The 26163-nt window shown below is 46.3% G+C and overlaps 2 protein-coding genes across 2 annotated transcripts in view; both read right to left on the bottom strand.

Annotated features, from left to right (window-relative positions):
- Positions 1-14549, bottom strand: part of bcan (brevican) — a 33179-nt gene extending 18630 nt beyond the window's left edge. Inside the window, exons 1-5 of the mRNA XM_056287066.1 lie at positions 14406-14549; positions 13306-13539; positions 4937-5020; positions 4303-4375; positions 3022-3414 (exon numbers count right to left, since the gene is read on the bottom strand). Of these exons, the coding sequence (XP_056143041.1) occupies positions 3022-3414; positions 4303-4375; positions 4937-5020; positions 13306-13539; positions 14406-14549 (928 nt within the window). The remainder of the gene's footprint in view (positions 1-3021; positions 3415-4302; positions 4376-4936; positions 5021-13305; positions 13540-14405) is intronic.
- A 2326-nt stretch (positions 14550-16875) lies between these two features.
- Positions 16876-17754, bottom strand: LOC130118625 (uncharacterized). The gene has a single exon (XM_056287065.1). The coding sequence runs from the start codon at positions 17752-17754 to the stop codon at positions 16876-16878; it is 879 nt and encodes a 292-aa protein (XP_056143040.1).
- Positions 17755-26163: the final 8409 nt, after the last annotated feature.

Here is a 26163-nt window from a genome sequence, read left to right as displayed (position 1 = left end):
ATCTTAGTTAATCTTACAGAAAACCTACAGATACTACAAATTCAACAGCTAAAACCCAGATTCCACCATGTTATTAGTTTGACACAGCAGCCCTGGTCAAACCACAATGCAGATCTTTAGGACTGGGATGTTAAACGTCTCTCAGCAGGGACCATTGTGACTGATGTATGTGTAGTTGAGAATGATCAGGTTTGTAAGCGAGAGTTTTCTGACTGAACCTGCTCTGACCAGTTTGTTTTGGGGTTTTTTTTGTCTCAAGCTGACCCGATGCCTCGACCTCTGACCTTTCATCCTTTTATAGGTGGGGGCAAGCAAAAAGATGATTTCCCTGTGAGCATCAGACAAACAGCATATCACATTTCAATGTGACAGCATGATTTAGCTGCTGACAAATGTCTAGTCCAAACTTTATCTGTCCTGGATGCTATACTGCTGATATGAACCTTTGCGAACAACATCCAGCGTCTTGATTAATATGTTCACAGACGACTCCAGTCACAGGATCCATAATCTATTACTTGCTGGGTGCACAGAACGAGACAACCAATTCATCACAGCAGAGGATGTGTAGCATGATAAAGAAATGAAAATATGAGGTGAACTGGAGCTTCTTTTGTTTTTTTGTTTTTTACCTTGAGTCCTCTCACAACTAAATCACTTGGTGCTAGCTGAACGCCGGTCTGCTCAGTGTTGACCCACAAATGCTTCGGCTGTCATTTCCACAGAGCACATTACAAACAACATCAGCTGTGTGTTATTTCATCTCATTTTAAATCCCAAAAACAAATTTTTCTTAAAACTGGAGGCAAAACCTGTTAATGAGGTAAAATAACAAAGACTGGTTCCATTATAATTTATTTGTTTCAAGAATTTTGTTGAATTGAGTTACATTATGTTGACACCAGGTAGACGGATCTTCTAAATTTAAGCTGTATGCTTCATGTCTTCAGAGTGAGAGGACGCTGGTGTTTATGTCGCCAATTCTCAATCTGTCCTGGAAAGAGTAGTTGCTGCCCACCTCCAACAGCACATACTATCCAACCATGAGCTCTATGAACCCCTCCAATCTGGCTTCAGAACACACCACAGCATGGAGACTGCCCTTATTAAAATCACCAATGACCTCCTCATTGAGGCTGATTCTGGCCACATCAGTATTCTCATCCTACTGGACCTCTCTGCAGCCTTCGACACTGTTTCCCCACACCATTCTCCTCAACCGCTTATCTGAATACCTAGGCCTCACTGGTGTAGCTCTCTCCTGGTTCCAGTTATATCTCACCAACAGGAAACAGTTTGTCACCATCAGAGACTCCAGTTCCACCCTAGCCCCAGTCAAACAAGGCATGCCACAAGGCTCTGTGCTTGAACCCCTCCTTTACCATCTACATGTTCCCCCTTGGTCAGATCATCCGCCACCACGGTTTAAGTTTCCATTGCTACGCTGATGACATGTAGCTCTCTCAGCACTAGGCCATCCTCTCAGCTCCCCCCACAATCCCTTGTTAACTGCCTCCACCAAATAAAAATCTGGACGTCATCACATCTACTCAAGCTGAATACCAATAAGACTGAGCTCATAGTTGTGGCTTCCAAGGGGCTGCTCTGGAAGGTTGGAGATCTTCTCCTTGACGTGGATGGCTGCTCCATCTGCCCATCCCCAGAAATCTGAAACCTTAGTGTCATTCTGGACTCAACCCTCTCATTCCAGTCACACATCAAATCTGTCACCAAATCTGCTTTCTTTCACCTCAAAAACATCACCAGACTCTGGCCATTACTCTCAGACTCCATGGCAGAGACCCTCATCAACGCCTTCATCACCTACCATCTGGATTATTGTAATGGAGTCCTTTCTGGGATACCTAGCAAAGCCCTAGACAGGCTTCAGTATGTGCAGAATTCAGCTGCCAGGGAGCTCACCCGCACCAAGCCCTGGCAACACATCACTCCCACCCTTGTCTACCTTCACTGGCTCCCGGTCAAATCATGCATTTCTTATCAAATCCTCCTCCTCACCTATAAATCCCTCCATGCCCATACCCCCCAGTACCTATCAGACCTCCTCAACCGCTATATTCCGTCCCAGAATCTGAGGTCCGCAGACACAGGTTTGCCTTCCATCCCCCACACCAGCCTGCGGACTTCTGGGGATAGAGCCTTTAGTGTGGCAGCCCCCACCCTTTGGAACTCTATTCCAGCAGAGATCCACAACACCGCTTCTTTGGACAATTTTAAAAGACTACTGAAAACCTACCTTTTTACTAAGGCCTATGGTGTGTAGTCTTCTGATCGTTGTTTTAATCTTTTTTGTTCTTATTTAGTGTAAAGCCTCCTTGGGCTCGTTGAAAGGCACTATACAAAACTAAGTTGTTGTTGTTGTTGTTAAGCTAACATATGTTTGATGAGTGAAATTATCTTATCTGCTATGCTGTTAGTTTGTTTTAAAGTAAAAACTAAGGAAATTGTAATTAGTGCAAAACATTTTGCAGTGATCCTTTATGTGCTTTGTCTTTTAATACTGGCAAGCTATCAAAATAGTAAAGGATTCTGCTGACTTGTTAGCACTGCTATTCTCTCCTATTTCTTCTTAGCTTTTAACCACTGTTAAGTTTTTAACTTTTTAGCAAAGCCAACATGGTTAAGACGCGGTATTAAAAATTCATAAAAGCAGTTAAGAATGATTCACTGACAAACAGTATGATGGGAATCTACTCTTGCGGTCCAAGTGTGTCTTGTTACCACTTAGTTCAGCTTCTGTTCATTGACAAATTGATTGCCAATGCCGCTGGAGCTCTTGCACTTGTCAGCTTTAGCTATTAGCCTGTTGTTTTCACTCTGGTGTATTTCAACACCATGAAGAGATTATTTACTGGACTGACACATTCTGTTTTGTTGCTACTTTGGATTTACACGTAGTCTTTATTTTGTTTTCTCCTTTATTTCTCTATGCTGTATGTCCTTGCTCTGATTCTTATGTGTTTGATAACATATTAGTTGATACAGCAGTTGACATCTGACCTTTGACCTTGACCTGCACCACGTCGTCTGCGTCCTCCAGGCCCTGCTGCACTTCACAGCGGTAGAAGCCAGTGTCGTTGTGTCTCAAGCCGTCCAGCCGGAGGGTGAGGTCAGCCGGAGAGGAGGCGTAGTTCAGCAGGGAGGCTCTCTCTTTGTAGGCCTCGCTGACCTTCACCCTGTCACCGCGGGCGACCAGGATCTCGGTGTCATGGCCCTGGGACAGGACACTCCATTTGACTCGTGGCAGAGAGAGGACGATGTGCCGGCCGTTGGTGGAGGGCGAAGGGGGCGGGTGGGATAGGGACACAAGGCAGGGTAAAGTGAGAGTGCCCCCCAAGATGGCAAACACGGGTGGGGTGGAGGGAATGGAAACCTGGAGAAGCTTTGAATCATCTGGGGCTTCATGATTTTAGATAGAGAGGTAAGAAAATTAAATATTACACAGCTGTTGGAAATAACACTCTTGGAGATTTGGTGTTTAGAATTGTAACACAAAGTTTTTCAATATCATAGAGCTTAACCATAGCCCTGTCATATGTTAAATCAGCATTAATGTTGTCGAAGTTTCATAACCCTTATAATAAGGTAGTTTTCACACAAGTACCCTGACAAGTCAAAATTCTAGTATTGCATACAAAATGAAATATTATACATCTACTCTGTCTTCACATGGCTCAACCAATACCATTATGTTGGGTTTTCTCTAAGTACTCCACTTTCTTCCCACAGTCCAAAGTCGTGACAGTTTAACTGGATTCACACTGCACTGTCCTCCTGAGACAGATCTGGGTAGGTGTCTTTTAGGGGCAGATTTAGCCACAAAGCAGCACCAGCTATGCACCATGGATTTTATTTGATCAGGTCACATTTTGTTGCATCACGTCTTAATTTCACTAAAATACACTTGAGTAGAAGGTGACTTGGTAGGATCAGAGTCTTCATAGTCGGAGGTCAGCAGGGTTCTCAGAGCAGCGGCGGCCCAATTTGGTAAACAAAAGATGAAATCTGGAAGCCATTTTAAAGTCTGGCCCATTCGACTTACTCAGTGCAGCTGACATAAGAGCTAGCTGGAGGACTTCCACTGACCCTAACCTTGATTCTCTGATCACTGTCCTCCACGGTCTCAGTCAGGCCTGCACATGTCAGCTAAGCAACTGCGAATGACCGAATTTAATTAAAGATAACTCTGCTAACATTAGAGGTCATGTTATGCTTACTGCATTTCCAGGGGTGGGGAGTGGTTGGGCTGTGTGGGGGATATGGGAGGGAGGCTTTACATACCTGACTCCTGGCTGACGGCGGAGAAGGACGGAAGGACAAGGAGACAGATGGCACACAGCAGCAGAGACAGGAGCTCCAATCTGTGGGAAAAGAGAGTTGAGTCTGTGTGTGTGTGTGTGTGTGTGTGTGTATATGTATATATATATATATATAGCTCCATCCATCCATTATCCAAACCGCCTGGAGCCCTGTGATGGCCTGGCGGCCCGTCCAGGGTGTCTGCCTTCCTGCATATAGGACTTTGTGTGTGTGTGTGTGTGTGTGTGTGTGTGTGTGTGTGTGTGTGTGCGCGCGCACACTATGGAGGGTGGTGTGGGAATGGGGGGCATTGGAGGACACAAAGGAGAGAAGAAAGAGCCAGGCAGAGGGAGGGAGGAGTGAGAAGGGGGGAGCATTGAGGGGCGGAAGGAGGGAGGAGGAGTGAGGAGTGAGAGTGAGGAGGGGGGAGGAGTTGCATCATTTGAACACAAGGAACATGAGAACCACAAAGACATCCAAACGAGAGAGTGGACACAGGCAGAAAGTGACAGGCTGAGTTGCTGAGCTCCTGTGTGACGGACTAAACACAGACAACACCGAGATAAAGTTCAACCATGTTGATTCATGAAGGCTCAGAGCCATTCATCAGCCTTACACTGATGTCCTGGCCAGTGGGCAGCGTCCAGCTCTCAGCCTCCGGCAGGATGAAGGCCATGGACACACACTGTGACTGGTGCTGCTGTGAGACACACAGGGCAGTGCACTCATCCATTACAGGGATGTTAACACCAACACAGGCTACACACACCGAGGATGACAAGTACACAAACTATACAAATCAGTGGATATCCATCCTGCATATGCACTGATTTACAGGCAGGAGGCATTGATACAGTTTCTTTTTTTTTAACTTTGGCCATACAGACTATCGATCAAAATCATACAAATTTAATATTTACTGCTGATGCTAAAGTTAATGAACTAGATAGATAGATAGATAGATAGATAGATAGATAGATAGATAGATAGATAGATAGATAGATAGATAGATAAGGAATCAGGAACATTTCATTTCACTTCATGCACTTGTGTACATGAAATGACGTGAAATGCTGTTTCCCCCAGCCCACAGCAGTACTACCCAACAGACAAAAACACATCCAAAAACTACAAGAACACACATATCCAAACTAACACATATATCACAACTAAAAAAAAAAAAGCACTGTCCAATTAGGTTGGGCATCGTTTGAATTTTAACGATTCCGATTCTGATTTTTGATTCCGGTTCTTAACGATTCTTGGTTCCGGTTCTTTGAGAGACTGGGTCAAAACAGGTGACGTGCCTATTTCACAGAAGAAAACGTTATTTTTAAAAAAGTTATACAAGCCATTCTGTTAAGAATGGGTCACTCGTGTGAATGTCTCATTCGTATCTCATTCTTTTTCTCCCTATTGAAGGGTTTATTGGGGGGGGGGTGGATGTTGTTCCTTATCTGATGAGAGGGTCTAAGGACAGGATGTTGTGTTGCTGTAAAGCCCACTGAGGCAAATTTGTAATTTGTGATATTGGGCTATACAAATAAAATTGACTTACATTTACAACAACTGTCTTCATACATGGAGATGAAGAACTAAAGACAGTCACACCCTGGTCCGGACTACCAGGTCTTAAACTCCTTAAATTAAAACAGTTCTTGTTTAGAAAAATGACCATATCAGCCTTCTCAGGCTGTATACGCGAGCGTTCAGTGTTGTGTCCTGTAAAGTTTATCTTGTGCCGCCGCTAGGAGGCACTGCTGGGTAACGACAAGCGTGTTGTACGTTAATACAGTAAGAAGAAGAGAATACAAGATGGCGGCTAGGCGCGTACCGTACGCGATATTATGAACCCTACATAGCCCTCGCCAAAATCCCGTACCCTGTCCCAAATCTCGCGAACGGACGCCGGATTTCCGCTGCGTTGCTAAGGAAACAATCAACTATCAACTCGGTGCGAAGCAAAGCTAACGTTAGCTACCTTCAATTTTGGTCGCCAAAGTTAGTAAATTTCTCCCCCTAGTGGCAAAATAATAATTAAAATGGCAGTCTTATGTGCTCTCCTCTGTTCATGATCCTCATTGCTCATTGAAACTTGAGTAGTTTCGATGTCTGATACTTCATTACTTTTACCCAAGTAGCCTATAGCTTTTCAGCAGGCCTTCTTTATACAACACTGTGCACTATACACTATAGGCCTAGGCTAATAGTAGAAAATGTAAACTTTCTGGTAAATGAAGTGAAAGACATGACTAGGATGTTTGTCTTATGATTTAAGTGTTTGCCCTGGAAACGAAATTAAGCAGGAAGTCTAGATTATTTTTGGTTTTGATTAAAAATAATCAAAATATTAAGTTACATAACTTATGAATCGTCTAAAAAGTGAACCATGGGGTTGAAATTATGATTGTGAGGGAAAGAATAGCCTTAAGTTGACTAACCTAACAATTTTAGGTTACAAGGTCTGCCTCTGCTCCTTGGATACGTTATTGGTATTATATTAATGTTGATTGTGGATAACTTAGACAGGTTAAATTGTGGGTGTACAGCGTTTCCTTGATGAGCGCTAACCCCATAACAACATATTTTCGCGTTGCTACGGTGGCGCACACGTGACAAAGCCAGAAACGGGATTTTGGCGAGGCCTATGTAGGGTTCATAATATCGCGTACCGTACCGACCTCGGGACACGTGTTCAGTCTACAGGACCTGCTGAAATTCCTCACTGAAATCTACTAGCACACCACAACCCGGCGACGAGCCTTCTGCTGCCGCCTGGCCGACAGCATGCCACATTTCTCCGTCCGCATACCGTTTATAGCAGTTCGCTCATGTATAAGCTGTTCGCTGTTGTGAAGAAGACACACGCTATTTACATTGTCACCGACCCAGTTGCGCCGAGGCGGTGCCCGCTGAGTGCTCGCCTCGGGGTTGGCTGCAGAGGACGCCGCGGCAGGAGCCGGAGACCGGCGCGGTGCCCAACACGGTCCGCCGGTTCATTTGTACACCGTGTTGGGGCGAAGGTGTGTGGCCATATTTGTTGTGCGTCCTCCCTTGCACGAACTCATTCCGCCACGCAGGCGTTGCACTGCCCCTTCAGACCGCCGCTTGCTCCGCTCCGCTCCACGATGGCGCACATTTAACTTGCGGAGGCAACCCCCCCCCCCAAAAAAAACTTGCGGAAGCGGAAACTACGGAAGCTGCGTGCCGCCACCACGGAACCTGAAACTAACATCAGCGTGGGTGACATTTATTTAGGAACCGATAGGCAGAATCGAAATTTGAATTTCTTAACGATTCCTTTGGAATCGGAATTTTGGAAACTGGAGCCGGTTCTCGATGCCCAACCCTACTGTCCAAGGGAAGGAGCGCCAGCCAGGATGAATGTCGGCACCGCCGGTCTGCTGGGCTAGCAGTTAGCCTAGCCCAGCCGATCCAGCGCCAGCTCTCCCAGCCTTCAAACGAAGACAAAACTTAGACGCAGACGTGGACAAAGACACTGCATGGACGGTACTGGGTGAGGCCGCTGCAAACGCGCATGCGCGTTGCCATCTTCCCACACCGGAAGCGGATAGGCAGCTCCACGTGACCGGTGTTGGCTGTTCTTGTCCTCATCCAAACTAATAAAGCAGTATTGAAAAGTAACAGTAGACATGACGTCACAGTAAAGCCATTTCATGACAGCAGTCAGCAGCACGTCTTCACGGATGAGGCAGCTGCAGCGCGAATGAAACAGGGCTGATACAGTTTGAAGTGCAGACACAGCACAGTACTTCCTGCTGCAGTCTTTTGGAGGAGCAGAGGACTTGTTCTGTTGGTTCTGGTGTTTCAGGACGACGTGTGTTTGTGCAGCGTACCATCACCGTTACTCACATCATTCTAATCTCACTGAGCATTTATTATTATATCATTAGTATATTCTAACAGAGAAAATGCTGAGCATCTCATTTAACACCTCTATCCCGGTATCACCTTCTCTCTCACACACACACACACACACACACAAAAGCCTTTGAAGAGAGGGAGAGAGAGAGCAAAAGAGACGGGGGAGGGGGAGAGAGAGCAAACGAGAGAGTGGAGAGAGAGAGAGAGGGAGAGGGAGAAACTTCCTGTGTGTCCTCAGTCCTCTCCAGCTGGCATGAGTCAGGTTTTGGGGGCCAGTAAGTGTGAGCTGAATGCTGATGGTCCTAAAAAGTCCCGCTGGAGGCTGAGGTGAACGCCCGATGTCCGACTTAACTGGTTTACCATTATTTCACCTCCTTTTACACTGGTCAGCTGGGAACTCCAGCCATCCTTCACCTCAGCAGTACAAAGACACAGAGTGACATCTACTGCAAAGGTTTATATGGACCCCAAGTCTGGGTGAAATGACTCCACAAACTGGCCATTTTTCATCACTGATAAACGTCCTTCTGACAGACTTCTGCCCAATTACATCAAGCTAACCCTTTTCATGGCCTTTTTTCTGAGACCATTATTTCTTTCTTGTAAAATGTGGTTGCAGTGATATTCCAGGTTTTAATCTAGTATCTTTTCAGATATTTTAAAGATCCATTCCAATGAAAATCCTGTTCTCCATTGTTGATGTACGTTTAACAGAAGGTTTATTAAAGTTATCCAAAATATCAGAACTGGCGCTGTAGTGACAAAAACTCCTCCTGCCTGTCAACATAACTGAACCATTTTCAGAAAGCCAATCAGCTTCCGGTAATGAAAGACATCATCCAATATTGTGATTTGATTGGACGGTCAATGAATCCTCGTCATCACTCTGTCAGTTGGTCTGTTTTTGAATAGTTGCCTAGCAACATCGTGCTAGTTAGCCAGCTAGCCCTTTCAAGTCTTGTGAAGTCAACCTGCTGAGAACTGTCTGTGTTCAGACAGGGGGCGCTAACACAGTCACAACAAATTAAATGGTACTTCTGAAGATGAAGACATGACTCCTAACATTACTATTACAGCGTAAAACCTACCTGACTGAATTTAAATCATTAGAATGGCTCTGTATGGAGAATATTTAAGGAACTGCAGCTCATTAAGGTCTTTGGAGAATTCATTAACAAAAATTAGGATTTTAGTCCCACTCTGGATTATAAAGTGAACATAGAATCAGCTGCACCGTTATACAGCAAACTTTGTAGTTTAAGCAAAAAGAGACCCAGTTTTTCAACTACTTTGTATTTTTACTTTTGGTTCACTGAAACATTTATGACTTTCTATTGTTACGGTGTATCATCTGGAAACATCTCATGAGCACCATTACCATCGTGTGTTGAATAAAGCTATTTAATTCCGATCAAATCAAAGTATCTCCATTGTCCCTTACAGGGAACTTAGTCTGCAGCCAGTATATAAAACTCTCAGGCACAAACAAAACTCACAAACAGCAAGGCAGAACTGACACGTCACTGATGGACAACAGCGGGCAAGGAGAACCAAAGGAGTTCAGATATACAGATCAAGGAAACAAGCGGTCTGCGGACAACAGACGAATACTATCTATCACTTAACAACTGCATGGCAGTGGGGACAAAGGAAGTCTTGAATCTCTCAGCCCTGATACAGGACATCCTCATTCGACCACCTGAGGGTAACAGCTCAAGCTCTGGCCGAAGGGGGGGGACCTTGGCACTCCAGGAGGGAAGGGGCCTTTCTGAACACCTTCCTATTATAAAGGTCAGTAAGCTGGGTTATTGTTGTTAATTGGTAATTGTTAGCCGTAATGTTAAAAGAGACATTACGTGGCATAGGTTGGACATGCTGGTTGGCATAAAACAGTGCACTGAGTGCTTGCGCTGGATGTGAAGGATCTCTGCAGGACTGATTTTCCACGCGCATGTGAAGGATATTCACACTATATAATGAGCACTCACCTGCAGAGGAAAGAACACCAGGCCGACTTTCTCTAAATGAAAGAACAGCCGACTTTTCTCTAAACGTCGGATTTACTCTAATCGTTTGTACAGACACTGTGGGGCAAATAGAGAAGGACATAGTGTCTGTGGTAAGTCTGTACAAACCCTTGCTCTGTGTTCGGACGCTGGTGTGGAAAATCACCGACACATGTCACAATTCGGCCAAGGATACATGCCCTTTGAATGAAAGTATTACACTGGGAACGACAGTGGAAATTGGTGTTTGTTCTGTCAGTCTCAGCAGAGAGACGTTTCTAATCAAAATGGGATTAGTAAATAATCACTTGAGGATTTCTCATTTAATTCCCACATTTGGCTCTGTCTTGCATTATAAAATGTCTAAAGACAGGGTGACTCATGAAACTGGCCTACAGTATTACAGTGGAAGTAATGAAAAACCCACATCATAAGATTTAAACTGAGGAAAAGCTGACAACAACATAAAAACTACCAGGAGGTGTCAGCTGTGTTTGAAATGACAAATGTCAGGATGTAAACAGTAATGTTAACAGGTGGCAGACATGCTCACCCTTCACAGTCCCTGAGTTTCTAGGCTGCTTCTTCAACTCCAGCTACTCCTGCACATCCTGTCTTACCAAATTCATGTCTACACAATGAGTCACTGACAGTCCCTGTTATTACAGCTTTTGAGACTATCTCTCTTGATACTTTCACTAAGCTCCTGTCAGCTTCTAAACCAGCTGCTTGCCTACTTGACCCCTTACCAGAAAAACTTTTTAAAGACCTCTGGCCTTTCTTGGGACCTACAATGCTACACATTGTTAATTTATCTCTTACTACTGGCACTTCCCAGTAGTTTTAAGACAGCTGTGGTCAAACCTCTACTTAAAAAACCGCACCTCGATCCAGGGTCTCTTAATAACTATCGGCCAGTCTCTAATCTTCCATTCTTTTCTAAAGTAATAATAATCATAATAATCATCATCATCATCATAATATAGTGCTTTTCTAGACACCCAAAGCGCGTCACATTGAGGGGGTAACGCACTTCAGCCGCCACCAATGTGTAGCACCACCTGGGTGGTGCACAGCAGCCATTTTGCACCAGAGAGCTCACCACACATCAGCTTGAGGTGGAGAGGGAGGACTCATTAAGCCAATTACATGGGGGATGATTAGGTGGCCAGATGGAGACAGCCAGGTGGGGAATGTTGCCAGGACACCGGGGAACCCCCTACTCTTTGCGATAAGTACCATGGGATCTTTAATGATCACAGTGATTCAGGACCTCGGTTTAACGTCTCATCCGAAGGATGGCAAAAACCACCATTTTGACCACCATTCACTGAATGCCATGTTGGGTGACATTCACTGTTGAGAGTGCAAGTAGCCAGGTAATGTCAGATCATCTGGTGGTGCTCACTAGCTATTCAATATCAAATCTTACTCTGACATAATAAAGACGTCTGGAGTTGATCTGTTTCAGAGTGGATTTCAATAAGGTCAAGCTAGTAGTGCTGATGTTGAAGTTCTCAAACACGCAACTGCATTTCTTCTTCAAGCTAGAGAAACTCATTGGCTGACACAGGTATGCCATCACTTTCCAATGAAGAGTATTGCATTGTTAGTGCAAGTAATAAGCTTAAGTAAAGTATGGCTTTCATTACCATCTAGTGACACGTTTTTTTTATTCATTCATGCAGTGTGCTCATAGTAATTAAAAGTTGTTTGTTTTTTATATAGCAGCACAGGCCATTGTTAATATATGAAAGCAGTTACATACTGATGACACACAAATCCAAAATGATATGTTCCTGCCATTGCATTATATGATAATGCTTGGCCAAACTGAAATAAACATTTGAACAAGGCTGACATTAACATTCTGTATGATGAATTAAAATGAAATATGTTGGCCTCAACTCTGTGATTTCACAAAATGTGGCAGCCAAAAATCTTGGTGTTATGTTGATCCCAGCCTTTCCTTTGATAAGCACATTAAAGAAATCACCAAGACTGCCTTTTTTCACTTACGTAACAGCTAATATTTTGTCTTTCCTGTCCATGGCTGATGCAGAGACTCTAATACATGCATTTGTTTCATCCAGACTTCTTCACTGTAATGTTCTGTTCTCAGGTCTGCCACATGCTGGTACTAAAAGTCTTCAGATGGTTCAGAATGCTGCAGCTAGAATCCTAACTAAAACTAGAAAATCTGACCATATTACACCAGTTATTGCCTCCCTTCATTGGCTTCCTATCCATATTAGAACAGACTTCAAATTGCTTCTGCTGATGTATAAAATCCTAAACGGGCTTGCTCCATCTTACTTGTCTGATCTCCTTAAACCATACAATCCATCCCAAGCTCTTTGCTCTCAAAATACAGGGCTCCTGTGTGTACCCAAAGTTAAAAAGAAGTCAGTTGGAGGCAGGGCCTTTTCCTATCGGGCCCCATTCTTGTGGAATAACCTGCCTGCTGCCATCAGACACTCAAGTGTCTGGTGAGTCCTTTCAATCCAAACTTAAAAATCATCTTTTTGCCTTAGCCTACAATTAGCTGCATTTAAGTTCAGTGCCTCACAACCTGTACTGCACGACAGGTCGGATTCTGTCTCAATGAATTTACCCAGCACTTCTGCCGACATGATTATAGAGTATAGATTATTGACTACCCCTCTGAGAATCGCCATCTTAACGTGGTGGAGGGGTTTGGGTGTCCCAGTGATCCTGGGAGCTGTGTTGTCATTGTCGGGGGCAATAGCTCCAGGGAGGGTCTCCCAGGGCAACTTGGTCCCAGGGGAGCGGCCAGACTCAGAGCAATTCCCAAGAAACCCAACGAAAGTATACCAGCAGCGCTACAGCACCTCACCCAGAAAAGGGAAACCAGGACCCCCTCCTCAAGCCAGACCTAGAAAAGGAGCTCGCCAGGGAACGTCTAGTGGCCAGGCCTTGGCCCTTGGGGTCCGGTCGGGTCCAGCCCAAAAAAACAAGATGGCGCCACCACCCCGTGGACCCACCACATGCAGGGATGAGCATTGGGGTAGGGTGCTATGCAGGCCGAATGGCAGGCAAAGGCAGGGACCGGGGCTTTCTTCTTTTTCCAGACCTTGAGGAGGGCATGGACGTGGTACAGGAGCTCTGGTCCACCTTCCTTTAAAATCTCAGCTGGCCTCCCATCTGGACCGGTGGCCTTGTTGTTCTTAAGGATCCCGATGGCATCTTGAACCTCTATCATTGCAGGAGGTTCCCCAATGTCTTCTCTGATGGGACTCTGGGGAATGTGGCTGGAAATGTCTGGTTCAGCTTTGCTGTTGCAGCTGAGGAGTTCCTGGAAGTGCTCCTTCCATTGGGTATTAATGGATGGACTCGTTGCCCTTCAGCAGCTCCTGCCTGTCTTTTGAGCACAGGGGGTTTAAGCCGTGGTTGCTTGGACCATAGACGGCCGTAGTAGCACTGAATAAGCCTCTGGTGTCACCCAAGTCTGCAGTCGCTAAATTTCCAGAGCCTTTTCTGTCCACCAAGAGTTCTTAATCTCCCTCACACATTTCGAGATGCCCGCCTTGGCTCTGGAGTAAGCCACTCTTTTAGCTTTGCAGGTTACATCATTTTGCCAGGCACAGAAGGCTTTCTTTTTCTTGGAGATGAGCTGTTCTATCTCTGTGTCATTCTCATCAAACCAGTCCTGGTGTTTTCTGGACTTGTACCCAAGGGTGGTTTTGCAAGTGTCGAGGGTGGTGGATTTGAGCAGGCTCCAGTGCTTCTCAATGTCATCAGGATATTCCTGTTGGAGGGATTTCCCAAGAGAGGCCTGAAGTCGCTGCTGGGTGGCAGTTTCATTCAGGCTTTCAACGTCCAGTCTTGGCTGGATCTGCTTCTTTTGAACCCTCCTCTTGAGTTTGATGGACTTTGTGGAGCAGATGAGACGATGAGCTGTCCAGCAATCAACTGGATCAATAATGGCCCTCATGATGGTCACATCATGGCGGTCCGTGGTTTGTACAATGACACAGTCAAGTAAATGCAACTGTCTAGAAGAGAATGTGTCTCCAAGATGCTTTAAATCTGTTTTTCTGGCAAAACAGAGTGTTAGTGATGATGAGGTTGTACTGAGCACATTTGCTAAGAAGCAGAACTCCAATGGAGTTGATGTTCCCTGATGCCTTCCTTTCCTATAGTACCCTTCCAGAGGTGTTGATCCCAGCTGACCCTGGCATTGAAGTCTCCTAGGAAAATAATCTCATCCTCCTTGGGGATTCTTGACAGTGTCTTTTCTAAGCAGGCGTAGCAGATCTCTTTTACTTTTTCTTCATAGTCTAAAGTAGAGGCATAGCCACTCACAACTGTTGCCATCTGGTTGTTGGGCAAGCACCAGATGGATGGTCATGAGACACTCACTGGTCCCCGCAGGAAGTTCAGACATGTGGCTGATGATCTGGTTCCTGGTGGCAAATCCAATGCCATGGATCCTGGGCTCATCAGCAGCTTTTCCTTTCCAGAAGAAAGTGTAGCCAAACTTCTTCTCCCCCTTCAGTTGTCCCTTGTCTGTCCGTTGGGTTTCAGAAAGGGCAGCTATGTCAATCAAGCATCTCCAGTTCTCTAGCGATAATCGCAGTTCCCCTCTTCCGTCTGTCACTGATTGCACTATCCATCAGTGTGCACACATTTCAGGCTCCAAAGTTCATGTTTCTATGTTTCTGACCGCATGTGGTGATCTCTCTGTCTGGACACGGTAATCCAGTCAGGAGGTTTGAGGCAGGTTATTTTTAGGGCACCTTTTCTAGCCCCTTCCCCAGATGGGGTGAGCAGAGTGGATCCTAAAGAGGGCAGCTCAGTCATGGGTGCAGCTACCGAAGGGCTCTTTCTACCTCGTTCCCAGAGTCCAGTGACTGAATCTAGCACCCACTGCCTGACGTGCTGGCTCATGACTAAGGGCTTCCAGATCTCACAATCCTGCCCCATCACCACTTACCAGTCACCATAAAACTTTGCCTGCTTAACGCGGGGAGACTAGTGCACAGATAGCCACCACACAATTGTTAGATTTGGGTCAAGATCCAGTAGCATGGAGTCCAAGACGACCGAGGACCCATTTCTGCTGCAGCCTTCATCCGCCTTCCCAGCCATTGTGATGCTTCCCTAAAGTCAGCTGTCATCCTCCGCCTGTTCCACCATTGAGGTCTTGGTTGGCTTGCTCTTTGCCAGGGACCTCCCCCTTGACCTTATCGCCATGGGTGACCCTATCAGAAGCATAGCTCCAGACGGCATTGCTCTTGGGATCTCAGGACCACGCAAGCTTCTCCACCATGACAAGGTGACAATCCACGCACCCCCCCCCCCACACACACACAGCCCAACACTCTCGTGCTGGCTGTGTGTGTGTGTGTGTGTGTGTGTGTGGCCTCTCATCACGGCCATCTTTCCATGTGCCAAGGACAGAGCTGTGAGTTTCCTCTGGGAAGATGATGGAGCAGATAGAGGGTGAGTCCTGGGCAACATTGGAAGTGCTTACACATGCATCAAAAGTGGTTCCAATACCAAATCAGTTCACCTCAACCGTGATGCAACAACGGGGGCTGATGGTGGGGGACAGGGTGGGATTTGACCTCTCACTTGCCACGAAAGGTCATTTAGGCTAAGGCTCGGTAAGGGGAACACATTGTTAAGGAAGAACATAAAGGTGTATATAACCAAACATCAGTGAAAGACATTTAGACTAGAGACACAACAAACCTAATGTAATATCAGTCATACAGAAACGTTTGCTCATTCCCACCGTTACCATTCATTGAAGACACCCTGGCTAGAGGAACCAGCTACACTTGTGTGTTTTGCTGCTATAAGAGTATGTTTTATTAAAAATAAATGTGCTCATGTTTAACTATAAATATGATTTTGTTTTCAATGCCAAACACTTCTTGGATTAGATCAAGCGGTACAGAAACATCTTTACAGCAAAACGGTTTTCCATTGAAAAATGAAGAAACCTACTCTGGTGGATGGATGGTGGTAGACTAACACGAGATAAAACATCATGCTGACATGCTGTGGTACTCATAGTCTGTCATTCACACAGACACACACACACACACACACGGCCAAAAAAAAAAAACTTTACTCCACTTCATCATTCAGATTTGAGGAGGAGGTGCAGAACTGCCTGCTGAGCCGGCTGAATAACCCCACTACACCGTGCTGCCCTCACACGAACCCCACTTTCCTTTCCCACTGCAAGACTGAGGAGCAGACCTCCTCCATCACCAGCAGCCCACCAATCCGGCAGCGCGTCACCTCGAATGACTCGGTCTGCCTATCGTCAGCGACAACCCCCCCCCTCCCCCCCAGACAGACACACACTGACAGAAAGGAAGAAGGAAAGAAGGGGAAAAAAGAAAGGAGACAAAGAAAGAAAGAAAGTCTTTATGCATGCTCAATAATCCAGGAAAGGAAATCAAAGAAAGCTGAAAAAACTCGCTGTATCCACATGAGGTGATTCAGAGAAACTAAAGAGGTAAAGAAACATAAGTTGCAGATAAAAAAGAGGAGAGACAGAGACAGATAGGGAGAGGAAGAGGTGGATAGAGATAGATAGATGGGGAGAGGAAGAGATGCATAGGGGAAAAAAGACAGAAAAGGAGGAAAAGAGGCAGTGAGAGAGAAATGAGCGATTCAGATAGAATCAGATTGAAAGAAGAGAGAGCTGGAGGACAGGAGATGAAGAGATGGAGGTCGAGATGAAGAGATGGAGGACAGGAGACGAAGAGATGGAGGACAGGAGATGAAGAGATGGAGGTCGAGATGAAGAGCTGGAGGACAGGAGATGAAGAGATGGAGGACAGGAGATGAAGAGCTGGAGGACAGGAGATGAAGAGCTGGAGGACAGGAGATGAAGAGATGGAGGTCGAGATGAAGAGCTGGAGGACAGGAGATGAAGAGATGGAGGACAGGAGATGAAGAGCTGGAGGACAGGAGATGAAGAGATGGAGGTCGAGATGAAGAGATGGAGGACAGGAGATGAAGAGATGGAGGACAGGAGATGAAGAGCTGGAGGACAGGAGATGAAGAGATGGAGGACAGGAGACGAAGAGCTGGAGGACAGGAGATGAAGAGATGGAGGACAGGAGATGAAGAGCTGGAGGACAGGAGATGAAGAGATGGAGGACAGGCGATGAAGAGATGGAGGACAGGAGATGAAGAGATGGAGGACAGGAGATGAAGAGATGGAGGACAGGAGATGAAGAGATGGAGGTCGAGATGAAGAGCTGGAGGACAGGAGATGAAGAGATGGAGGACAGGAGATGAAGAGCTGGAGGACAGGAGATGAAGAGATGGAGGACAGGCGATGAAGAGATGGAGGACAGGAGACGAAGAGCTGGAGGACAGGAGATGAAGAGATGGAGGACAGGAGACGAAGAGCTGGAGGACAGGAGATGAAGAGATGGAGGACAGGAGATGAAGAGATGGAGGACAGGAGATGAAGAGATGGAGGACAGGAGATGAAGAGATGGAGGACAGGAGATGAAGAGCTGGAGGACAGGAGATGAAGGGATAAAGTCATCTCATCTCAACTTTACCGAGAACTTCCAACAACCTGACACAGCTGAACTCTGGGTGTGTGTGTCTATGTGTGTATATGTGCGTGTCTGTGTTTGCATACGTGTGTGTCCATGTGTGTGTGTCTATGTGTGTGTGTGTATGTGTGTGTGTGTGTCTATGTGTGTCTAAGTGCGTGTGTGTGTCTGTGTGTATATGTGCGTGCGTGTGTTTGCATACGTGTGTGTCTGTGTGTGCGTGTCTATGTGTGTGTCTATGTGTGTGTGTGTATATGTGCGTGTGTCTATGTGCGTATGTGTGTGAGTATCTATGTGTGTGTATAAGTGCGTGTGTGTGTCTATGTGTGTGCGTGCGTGTATACGTGCGTGTGTGTATACGTGCGTGTGTGTGTGCTTGCATGTGTATATGTGTGTCTATGTGTGTGTGTGCGTGTATGTGTGTGTGTGTGTAGGCATGTTTTTATTCGTGTGTATGTATACCTGTGTGTGTGTGTAAGTGTGTGTTTTTATATATGTGTATATGTGTGTGTGTGTGTGTGTGTGATGTGTGTGTGATGTGTGTTTCTCTGTGTGTATATGTGTGTATGTGTGTGTAGATGTATGTGTTTGTATACGTGTGTGTGTGTGTGTGTGTGTGTGCGTGTGCGTGTGTTTGCATGCTTTTGTTGCAGTGTGAGGCACCACAAGCTGATTAGGCAGACTTGCTGTGTGCTTTCAGGGCTTATTATTCTGGAGACGGTGGAAAAACAGCAGCAAATCACACAACACAACACGCTGCTCTGCTCTCAGACTCACAACTTACAGAAGCCTTTTAAAAGCTGCACAACTGCTGCTGTGCTTACGCTACAAAGTGTCAATTCACAAGACACACCTCAAAAGCAACTGGCATTTAAATTCCCTTGTAAACCTTTTAAGATATAAAAGCACATTAAATTGTACTATCTCTGAACTGAACTTTTGAGGAGTAAATTGCTTAAAGCAAATATTCATTCATTCACTCACTCACTCACTCACTCATCTTCATCTTCATCATCAGCCACTTCTCCGGGGTGGGGTCACGGTGGCAGCAAGCTAAGTAGGACACTCCAGACGCCCCTCTCCCCAGCAACGCCCTCCAGCTCCTCCTGGGGGATCCCAAGGCGTCCCCAGGCCAGACTGGACATGTAGTCCCTCCAGAGAGTTCTGGGTCTACCCCGGGGTCTCCTCCCAGTTGGACGTGCCCCGTAAACCTCCAAAGGAAGGAGCCCAGGAGGCATCCTGATCAGATGCCCGGACCACCTCAACTGGCTCCTTTCAACATGAAGGAGCAGCGGCTCTACTCCGAGCTCCCTCCGAATGTCTGAGCTCCTCCTCCTATCTCTAAGGGTGGGCCCAGACACCCTACGGAGGAAACTCATTTCAGCCGCTTGCATCCATGATCTCACCCTTTCTGTCACTACCCAAAGCTCATGACCATAGGTGAGGGGTGGAACCAAGACTGACTGGTAAATTGAGAGCTTTGCCTTCCGCCTCAGCTCCCTCTTCACCACAACGGCCCAGTACAACATCCACATTACTGCTGATGCTGCACCAATCCACCTGTCAATCTCCCGCTCCATCCTACCCTCACTCCTGAACAAGACCCTGAGATACTTGAACTCCTTCACTTGGGGCAACAACTCATCCCCAACCTGGAGGGAGCAACCCACCATTCCCGGTAGAGAACCATGGCCTCAGACTTGGAGGTGCTGACTCTCATCCCGGCCATTTCACACTCGGCTGCAAACCGCCCCAGTGCGAACTGGAGGTCACGTTCTGATGAAGCCAACAAAACCACATCATCTGCGAAGAGCAGAGATGCAATTCTGAGGTTCCCAAAACGGACACACTCCTCACCTTGGCTGCGCCTTGAGATCCGGTCCATGAATATCACAAACAGAATCAGAGACAAGGGACAACCTTGGCGGTGTCCGACACCCACCGACAACATGTTTGACTTTATGCTGAGAATGTGGACACAGCTCTCACTTTGGTTATACAAGGACCCCGGATGGCTTGCAGCAACTGCCCCGGTACCCCATACTCCCACAGTACCCCCCATGGAGTGCTTGATTTGTAGACTGTTTCTGACAACATTTAACGACACAACACTGCCATCCTTTTTTAACGGTTACTATTAACAGGTGTGATTATACCGGACGCACAAGAACACACAAAACGGAAAAAGGGTGAATGACCTCTGAAAGCAGAAGTCCAAAATAAGAAGAAGAAGAAGATGAACAAGAATCATATAATAATAATTGGTTAGAGAGGGAGGAAACTATCATACCTTTTTTCTGAGCTGATATAATATGAATATATGTAAAGATTTCTGCACTTACCGCATTTTCACCTCCACCTTCAGTCTGTCAAGTTCCTGAAAACCTCCACGGACTCTTTACCACCTCGTCTCTCCAGGATAATGAATGAGAAACGATTTGGGAAAAGACGTCTGTTCCACCAGGCGAGACGAACTCAGATAAAGAAAGACCAAACTGCAGTGAGGGTCCTGTTAAGAGACCGAAAAGCCTCTCTCACTTGCTCTCTCTCCCCCCCCCCCTTTCTCTGTTCGTTTGCTCCCTCTCTCTTTGTCTCTCTCTCTCTCCCTCCCTCTCTCTCCCCCTTTGTTACGTTTGCTCCCTCTCTCTTTTTGTCTCTCTCTCTCTCTCTCTCTCTCCCTCCCTCTCTCTCCCCCTTTGTTACGTTTGCTCCCTCTCTCTCTCCCTCCCTCCCTCTCTCTCCCCCTTTGTTACGTTTGCTCCCTCTCTCTTTGTCTCTCTCTCTCTCCCTCCCTCTCTCTCCCCCTTTGTTACGTTTGCTCCCTCTCTCTTTTTGTCTCTCTCTCTCTCTCTCTCTCTCCCTCCCTCTCTCTCCCCCTTTGTTACGTTTGCTCCCTCTCTCTCTCCCTCCCTCCCTCTCTCTCCCCCTTTGTTACGTTTGCTCCCTCTCTCTTTTTGTCTCTCTCTCTCTCTCTCTCTCCCTCCCTCCCTCTCTCTCCCCCTTTGTTACGTTTGCTCCCTCTCTCTCTCCCTCCCTCCCTCTCTCTCCCCCTTTGTTACGTTTGCTCCCTCTCTTTTTGTCTCTCTCTCTCTCTCCCTCCTTTCCTCTCTCTTTATCTCCCCCTTTCTGTTTCATTTGCTCCATTTCTCTCTCTCTCCCTCCCTCCCTCCCTCTATGTCTTCTATCTCTCTCCTCACCTCTCTCTCCCTCACTCAGTCTCTCCCCCATTCTCCCCTCTACCCCCCCCCCCCGAGTGGATGGGGCGTCACTAAGCGAGCGGAGCGTGTGAGCGGTTGTTGATCTCTATGGAGTGAGTGACTTTCAAACTTCTTGTTGTCTTTATCTTTCTTTGTAAATATTGTAAATGGTGTGTATTGTAGGGTTGCTTGTTTGGCATGTATATAGGGAGATTTTAGGGGGGTTGTGTGTGTGTGTGTGTGTGTGTGTGTGTGTGTGTGTGTGTGTGTGTGTGTGCAGTCGTGCTAGTTACCGGTATGGATCCGTCCAACTTGACCAGGAAGCTCGTGTCAGCTTTCCCTTGTTCAGTGGTTGTGGCTAGATGGGGTACAGCCACGGATGGAAGTGACGCAAAATCTCGCCGGGCGTATTTCATTGCTATGGCGATAGCTACCCTAGCTAACCTCCTGAGAGACATGGCGGCAAATTCAGAAGAAGCCCACGAAAGCTATTTTCACAGTTTCCCTTCGTGTAGATCTTTTGAGGGGATTAAAAGAAAGAAAGAAAAGAGGAGGACACACTGACGAAATTCGTTGTTTGGCTTCCAAATAAATCAGAATGTCCCTTGTCAAAACAGCGTCCTGCTGCCAAGAGCCACGACCAGCCACTACGGAAAAAACTGAAAACGCCAATCAGTGTGTATATTGCCAAGATGTTGCTTCACTGTGTTGTCTGAGCGCCGTTCATCCTTGACAATAAGGTTGACTGACGTCTGTGCCCAAAGCCGAACGCCATTACTTAACAGGGATTAATGCACAGAATGAACATTTTGAATATAATGTTACCTCTGTGGATAAGTAGCTACAGTGTCGCAGGCACCAGCTAACGTTAGCTACCGTGTTATACAGACTTAGCTAGCTTGCTAGCATTGGGAAGCAGTATCTACACACAAGCAACAGTGATGTTTCATTTAATATACACAATTAAAAGGGTTTATTAAGTGAAATGTAGTTATTTTAAGTAAAACTAATTCATCCGACTCATCATTCATCTGGCTTTAAAAATCAAAGTCCAAACTCGCGGTACCTCAGGAGGTTAGCTAGGCTAGCTATCGCCATAGCAACGAAATACGCCCGGTGAGTCCAAACTCACAGTAGCTCAGGTTAGCTAGGCTAGCAGCTATCGCCATAGCAACGAAATATGCCCGGTGAGTCCAAACTCACAGTAGCTCAGGAGGTTAGCTAGGCTAGCCATCGCCATAGCAATGAAATACGCTCGGCGAGACCAAATTCGCAGTAGCTCAGAAGGTTAGCTAAGCTAGCTATTGCCACAGCATTTTTTTATTGAACAATAGAACAGTTTACAGAAAAAACAGGTATATAGCATTTCTGTGTGTGAATGTGTGTGAATGGGTGAATGTGAGGCATACACTGTAAAGCACATTGAGTGGTCAACAGACTAGAAAAGCACTACATAATGCAAATGCAGTCCACTTACCACCTAAGCAAAGGCTGTCTTACATCAGATACCCTGTACTTGGAACAAAATGATCCACGTTTTTGGGGAAAAAGACCCCCTCCTTTTATAAACTGACTACAGGCCTGCATGTGAGGCAGGGTATTGTGGATACTGGTTCAAAAGGAATGAATGTCATGAGTATAAATTAGTTAAAAAGCTTGACCCTGTACCCATGGCCTAGTCCTGCTGGCATCATGCTGCGTGCGTGTTGGTAATGTGCATGGCTTGACACAGCGCGTAATAAAAATGGAATTATGAACCCGTGGCTAATGCTGCACTGCGAATAACATGCGGTGTGTGTGATGTTTAAATTGAAGGTGATAATCTGCAAAATTTCCAAAGTACTCGTCCTATGGGGTTGTAAAGGTATTTTCTACACACAGCGAGGGCACTCTCTCTCCTGGAAGCTTGTTAAAGGAAAAAGAGATTATTATTTAATTGTGGAAGCCTGTTCACATTCGCACGTTTAAGATTTCAGTTTAAAGCCACTAATGCTTTTAATCTCCTAAACTACAGGCAACGTGGTCTTGATGAAGGTGAAAAGTTAATATTTTATTCTAAATATGGGAAAGGAGGTCACTCTTGTGGATTTCTCTAATGTAGACCATACGGTTCAGTAAGACAAAACAGGCCAAAATAGAAGTCTCTAGCATTTCAATCTCCTCTTCAAAATCATGGCTGAACAAGCAACAGTGTCCCCTCCTTAGATCAACTCCATAGACCAACATTGAAGTGCCGCTGAGCAAGACAGGTATCTACAAACCTCTCCAGTTGGTCTCTGGTAGAGGACTGGCAGCCCTGGCCAACAGTGTTGGGCAAGTTACTTTTAAAATGTAATACTGTAGCGAAATCGGGGGGGGGGCAGTCCGGGAACCGCCACAGTCGGGACGCGAACCCATATCTCCCACTCCGCAAGCGACAACGTTAACCAGTCGACTAAAGGATCCGATCCGTTAGTCAAGGACCAACGTGTCTACTTATCCATGCACGTTACAATACATTACATGTTACTAGTTACTTTCATTTGAAAGTAATGAGTTACTTTACGATATTGCTGTCTGTGCAGCGTAATGCGTTACTGATTACACTATACTTGCACCAAAATAACCACAAAAGTACGATCAGGCATTAAAAAATGGAAGAGGATAACTTTTCATAGCAAGTAATCACAGCATGTTAAAGTATTCTGTGTTCCGTGCTTCTTTCTGAATACCTACACACAACATACAGGTTACCCCAAAGTCTCCGGAGGAGTTGGTAAAGTAACTGAAAGCGCTTTGAGTATCTGTTTGCAGCTAGAAAAGCGCTTTATAAAAATGCAACTTGCTCGCGCAGCTCAAATGTGTTGCAGTTCATTACAAATCCAGTGGCGGGCGATATTGTACAGCCTAATGAAGTCATAGACCTGAAACAGCTTATATTAACGGTCATAACGGCTTATACTAAAAGTTAAAGTCAGCGACTTTAACGCCAATGGCGTTACCTCGGTTGGGGGGCCGCGAAGCTGGAGAGGTACCGCTAGGGGCAGTGTTCCAGCTGAGGAAAGGTCACAGACTCACCGTCTGCAGCCATTTGCTGGGCCGGCAGGTCAGTGAGGGGGTTGGCACTGCGCAGGCAACGAGGGCGGCGGGCTGCGCGGCCATCCCGCGTTCGGCGGCAGCAGCGGTGTTGTGTGGGCCTAATGCTAGCTCCACGCTAGCTCCCTGCTAGCTAGCTAGCTAGCTCCACGCTAGCTAGCTCCCTGCTAGCTCCACGCTAGCTCCCTGCTAGCTAGCTCCACGCTAGCTCCACGCTAGCCACGGAGGGGCTGGTGCTGTACCCGGTGTCGGCGTGTCCGCGGTCCGCTGGATTAGCTGAGCCCGCGTTAGCTCGAAAAGTCTCTGTCACATCCGCTAAAAACGGATTTCCACTGATATTCTGGCTTATTACCTTGACGTGCTTCTTGTTTCTGACGAAGCCGCCATTCCCGCACGCCGCCATTTTCCCTCTCGCTCTCTCTCTGCAGCTAAAAACATACACACACTGCTGTGTTACGTCACCCCCACAGATTACCCACAATGCCCCCTCCTTAAAGGGGCAAGGCTCAGCTTGCAACACATTGCCAGTGTCCAGGGGGGTTATGACGAGACAAACAAAATGGGATAAACTAGGCTAAAGCATGGTTTATATCACGTGTGGCTTTATAATGTTTCTGCTTTACTAAAGCTAAAATTGAGAGGTCAACAGTCAGTGCAGGGTCGCATTAAGGGGGGGGCGCATTCTGGGGCCTTGCCGCTAGGGGACGCCATGGAGGCCAGCGATGATCATGTTCATTCATGTATATTCATGTACTATATGCAAAGATAGTGGCAATACTTGCCAACGAGTGAACTGGCTAACAGTTGGACCAGTAAGACGAGGAAGACGGCTGTATGAGAGGCAAAGATGAAGCCATAAGGAAATGTGTGGTGTAAGCGTAGCAGATCTTTGTTGACCTTGGTGTGTTTAAGTGTGTCAGACTTCTATTACGGTGTGTGTGTGTGTGTGTGTGTGCGTGTGCACGCATTTATGCCCATGTAGCCCCCATTACCGTGTAAGTCTCTCCCAGTTTATAGGCATGTGTTTAGTAGGTAAGAGAGTGCATACACGTGTTGATATAAGTAAAGCAGATTTTGGGGGGTATTCACTGTCAGATCTTTTGGGGGTGGGGGCATTCACTGGACCTTGTCAGGGGCCCAGCCCTTTCTGTGGGCAGACTTAGGCGTATATAGCCTCAAAATTTCCTCAAAGGGAAATGTCAATGTATCGTTAATTTAATCAATCCACCAATCACCCATTTGCATTGTACTTATGTCACTCATATGGGTGTATAGGCTGTGTGTGATTGATATGTAGCCTCCAGGTGTATGCTGTATGAGACACTTTTATGACAATCATCCTGCAAAGCACTTTAGCTGTAATAAATACAACATATACATAGGGTAGGCCGACACATTTTTTTGCATTGAATTCAAATATATTATGAAACTATGTAATGTATAATGCAATATTTTTTAAACTATGCTCATAATGTATAATGCTCTTGTTATATATGTGTCATTTCAGGCAATCAAAACAAGATTTGTACGTGTTCTTGAAAGTGAAGATGCTGTCCTGGCTGCTGTGTCACTACCGAAGTCCAGCCTTCATTGGTTGCATGACCAGGAGAGGAAGGACCAGGCAAAAACAAGTCTGGTAGCTAGTGCCGAAAACCTGCCGTTGAGCAGGAGCAGCAACCAGGTAAAACCAACCCAACTCAGCACCACAGCTCAGGTTGCTAGCCTCATTTCCTCAGATAGGGAGGTCCAGAGCTGTGGGGCTCTTACAGAAAATGCCTGGTGGCCTTTAATAACGATGCTGGCTGAGGCCTTTATTACCGAGGCTGTCTGCTTTAATAACGATGCTGGCTGAGGCCTTTAGTACCGAGGCTGGCTGAGGCCTTTAGTACCGAGGCTGTCTGAGGCCTTTAGTACCGATGCTGGCTGTGGCCTTTAGTACCGATGCTGTCTGAGGCCTTTATTACCGAGGCTGTCTGAGGCCTTTAGTACCGAGGCTGGCTGAGGCCTTTATTACCGAGGCTGGCTGAGGCCTTTAGTACCGATGCTGTCTGAGGCCTTTATTACCGAGGCTGTCTGAGGCCTTTATTACCGAGGCTGTCTGAGGCCTTTAGTACCGAGGCTGTC

The sequence above is a fragment of the Lampris incognitus genome, chromosome 9 (assembly GCF_029633865.1).
Source record: "Lampris incognitus isolate fLamInc1 chromosome 9, fLamInc1.hap2, whole genome shotgun sequence".
Lineage (NCBI taxonomy): Eukaryota > Metazoa > Chordata > Actinopteri > Lampriformes > Lampridae > Lampris > Lampris incognitus.
This window is presented reverse-complemented; position numbering and strand designations above follow the sequence as displayed.

What these genes read in the sequence shown, in the direction of transcription:
- LOC130118625 (XM_056287065.1), bottom strand. Translation starts at nt 17,754, where the DNA reads ATGACTTTATCCCTTCATCTCCTGTCCTCCAGCTCTTCATCTCCTGTC.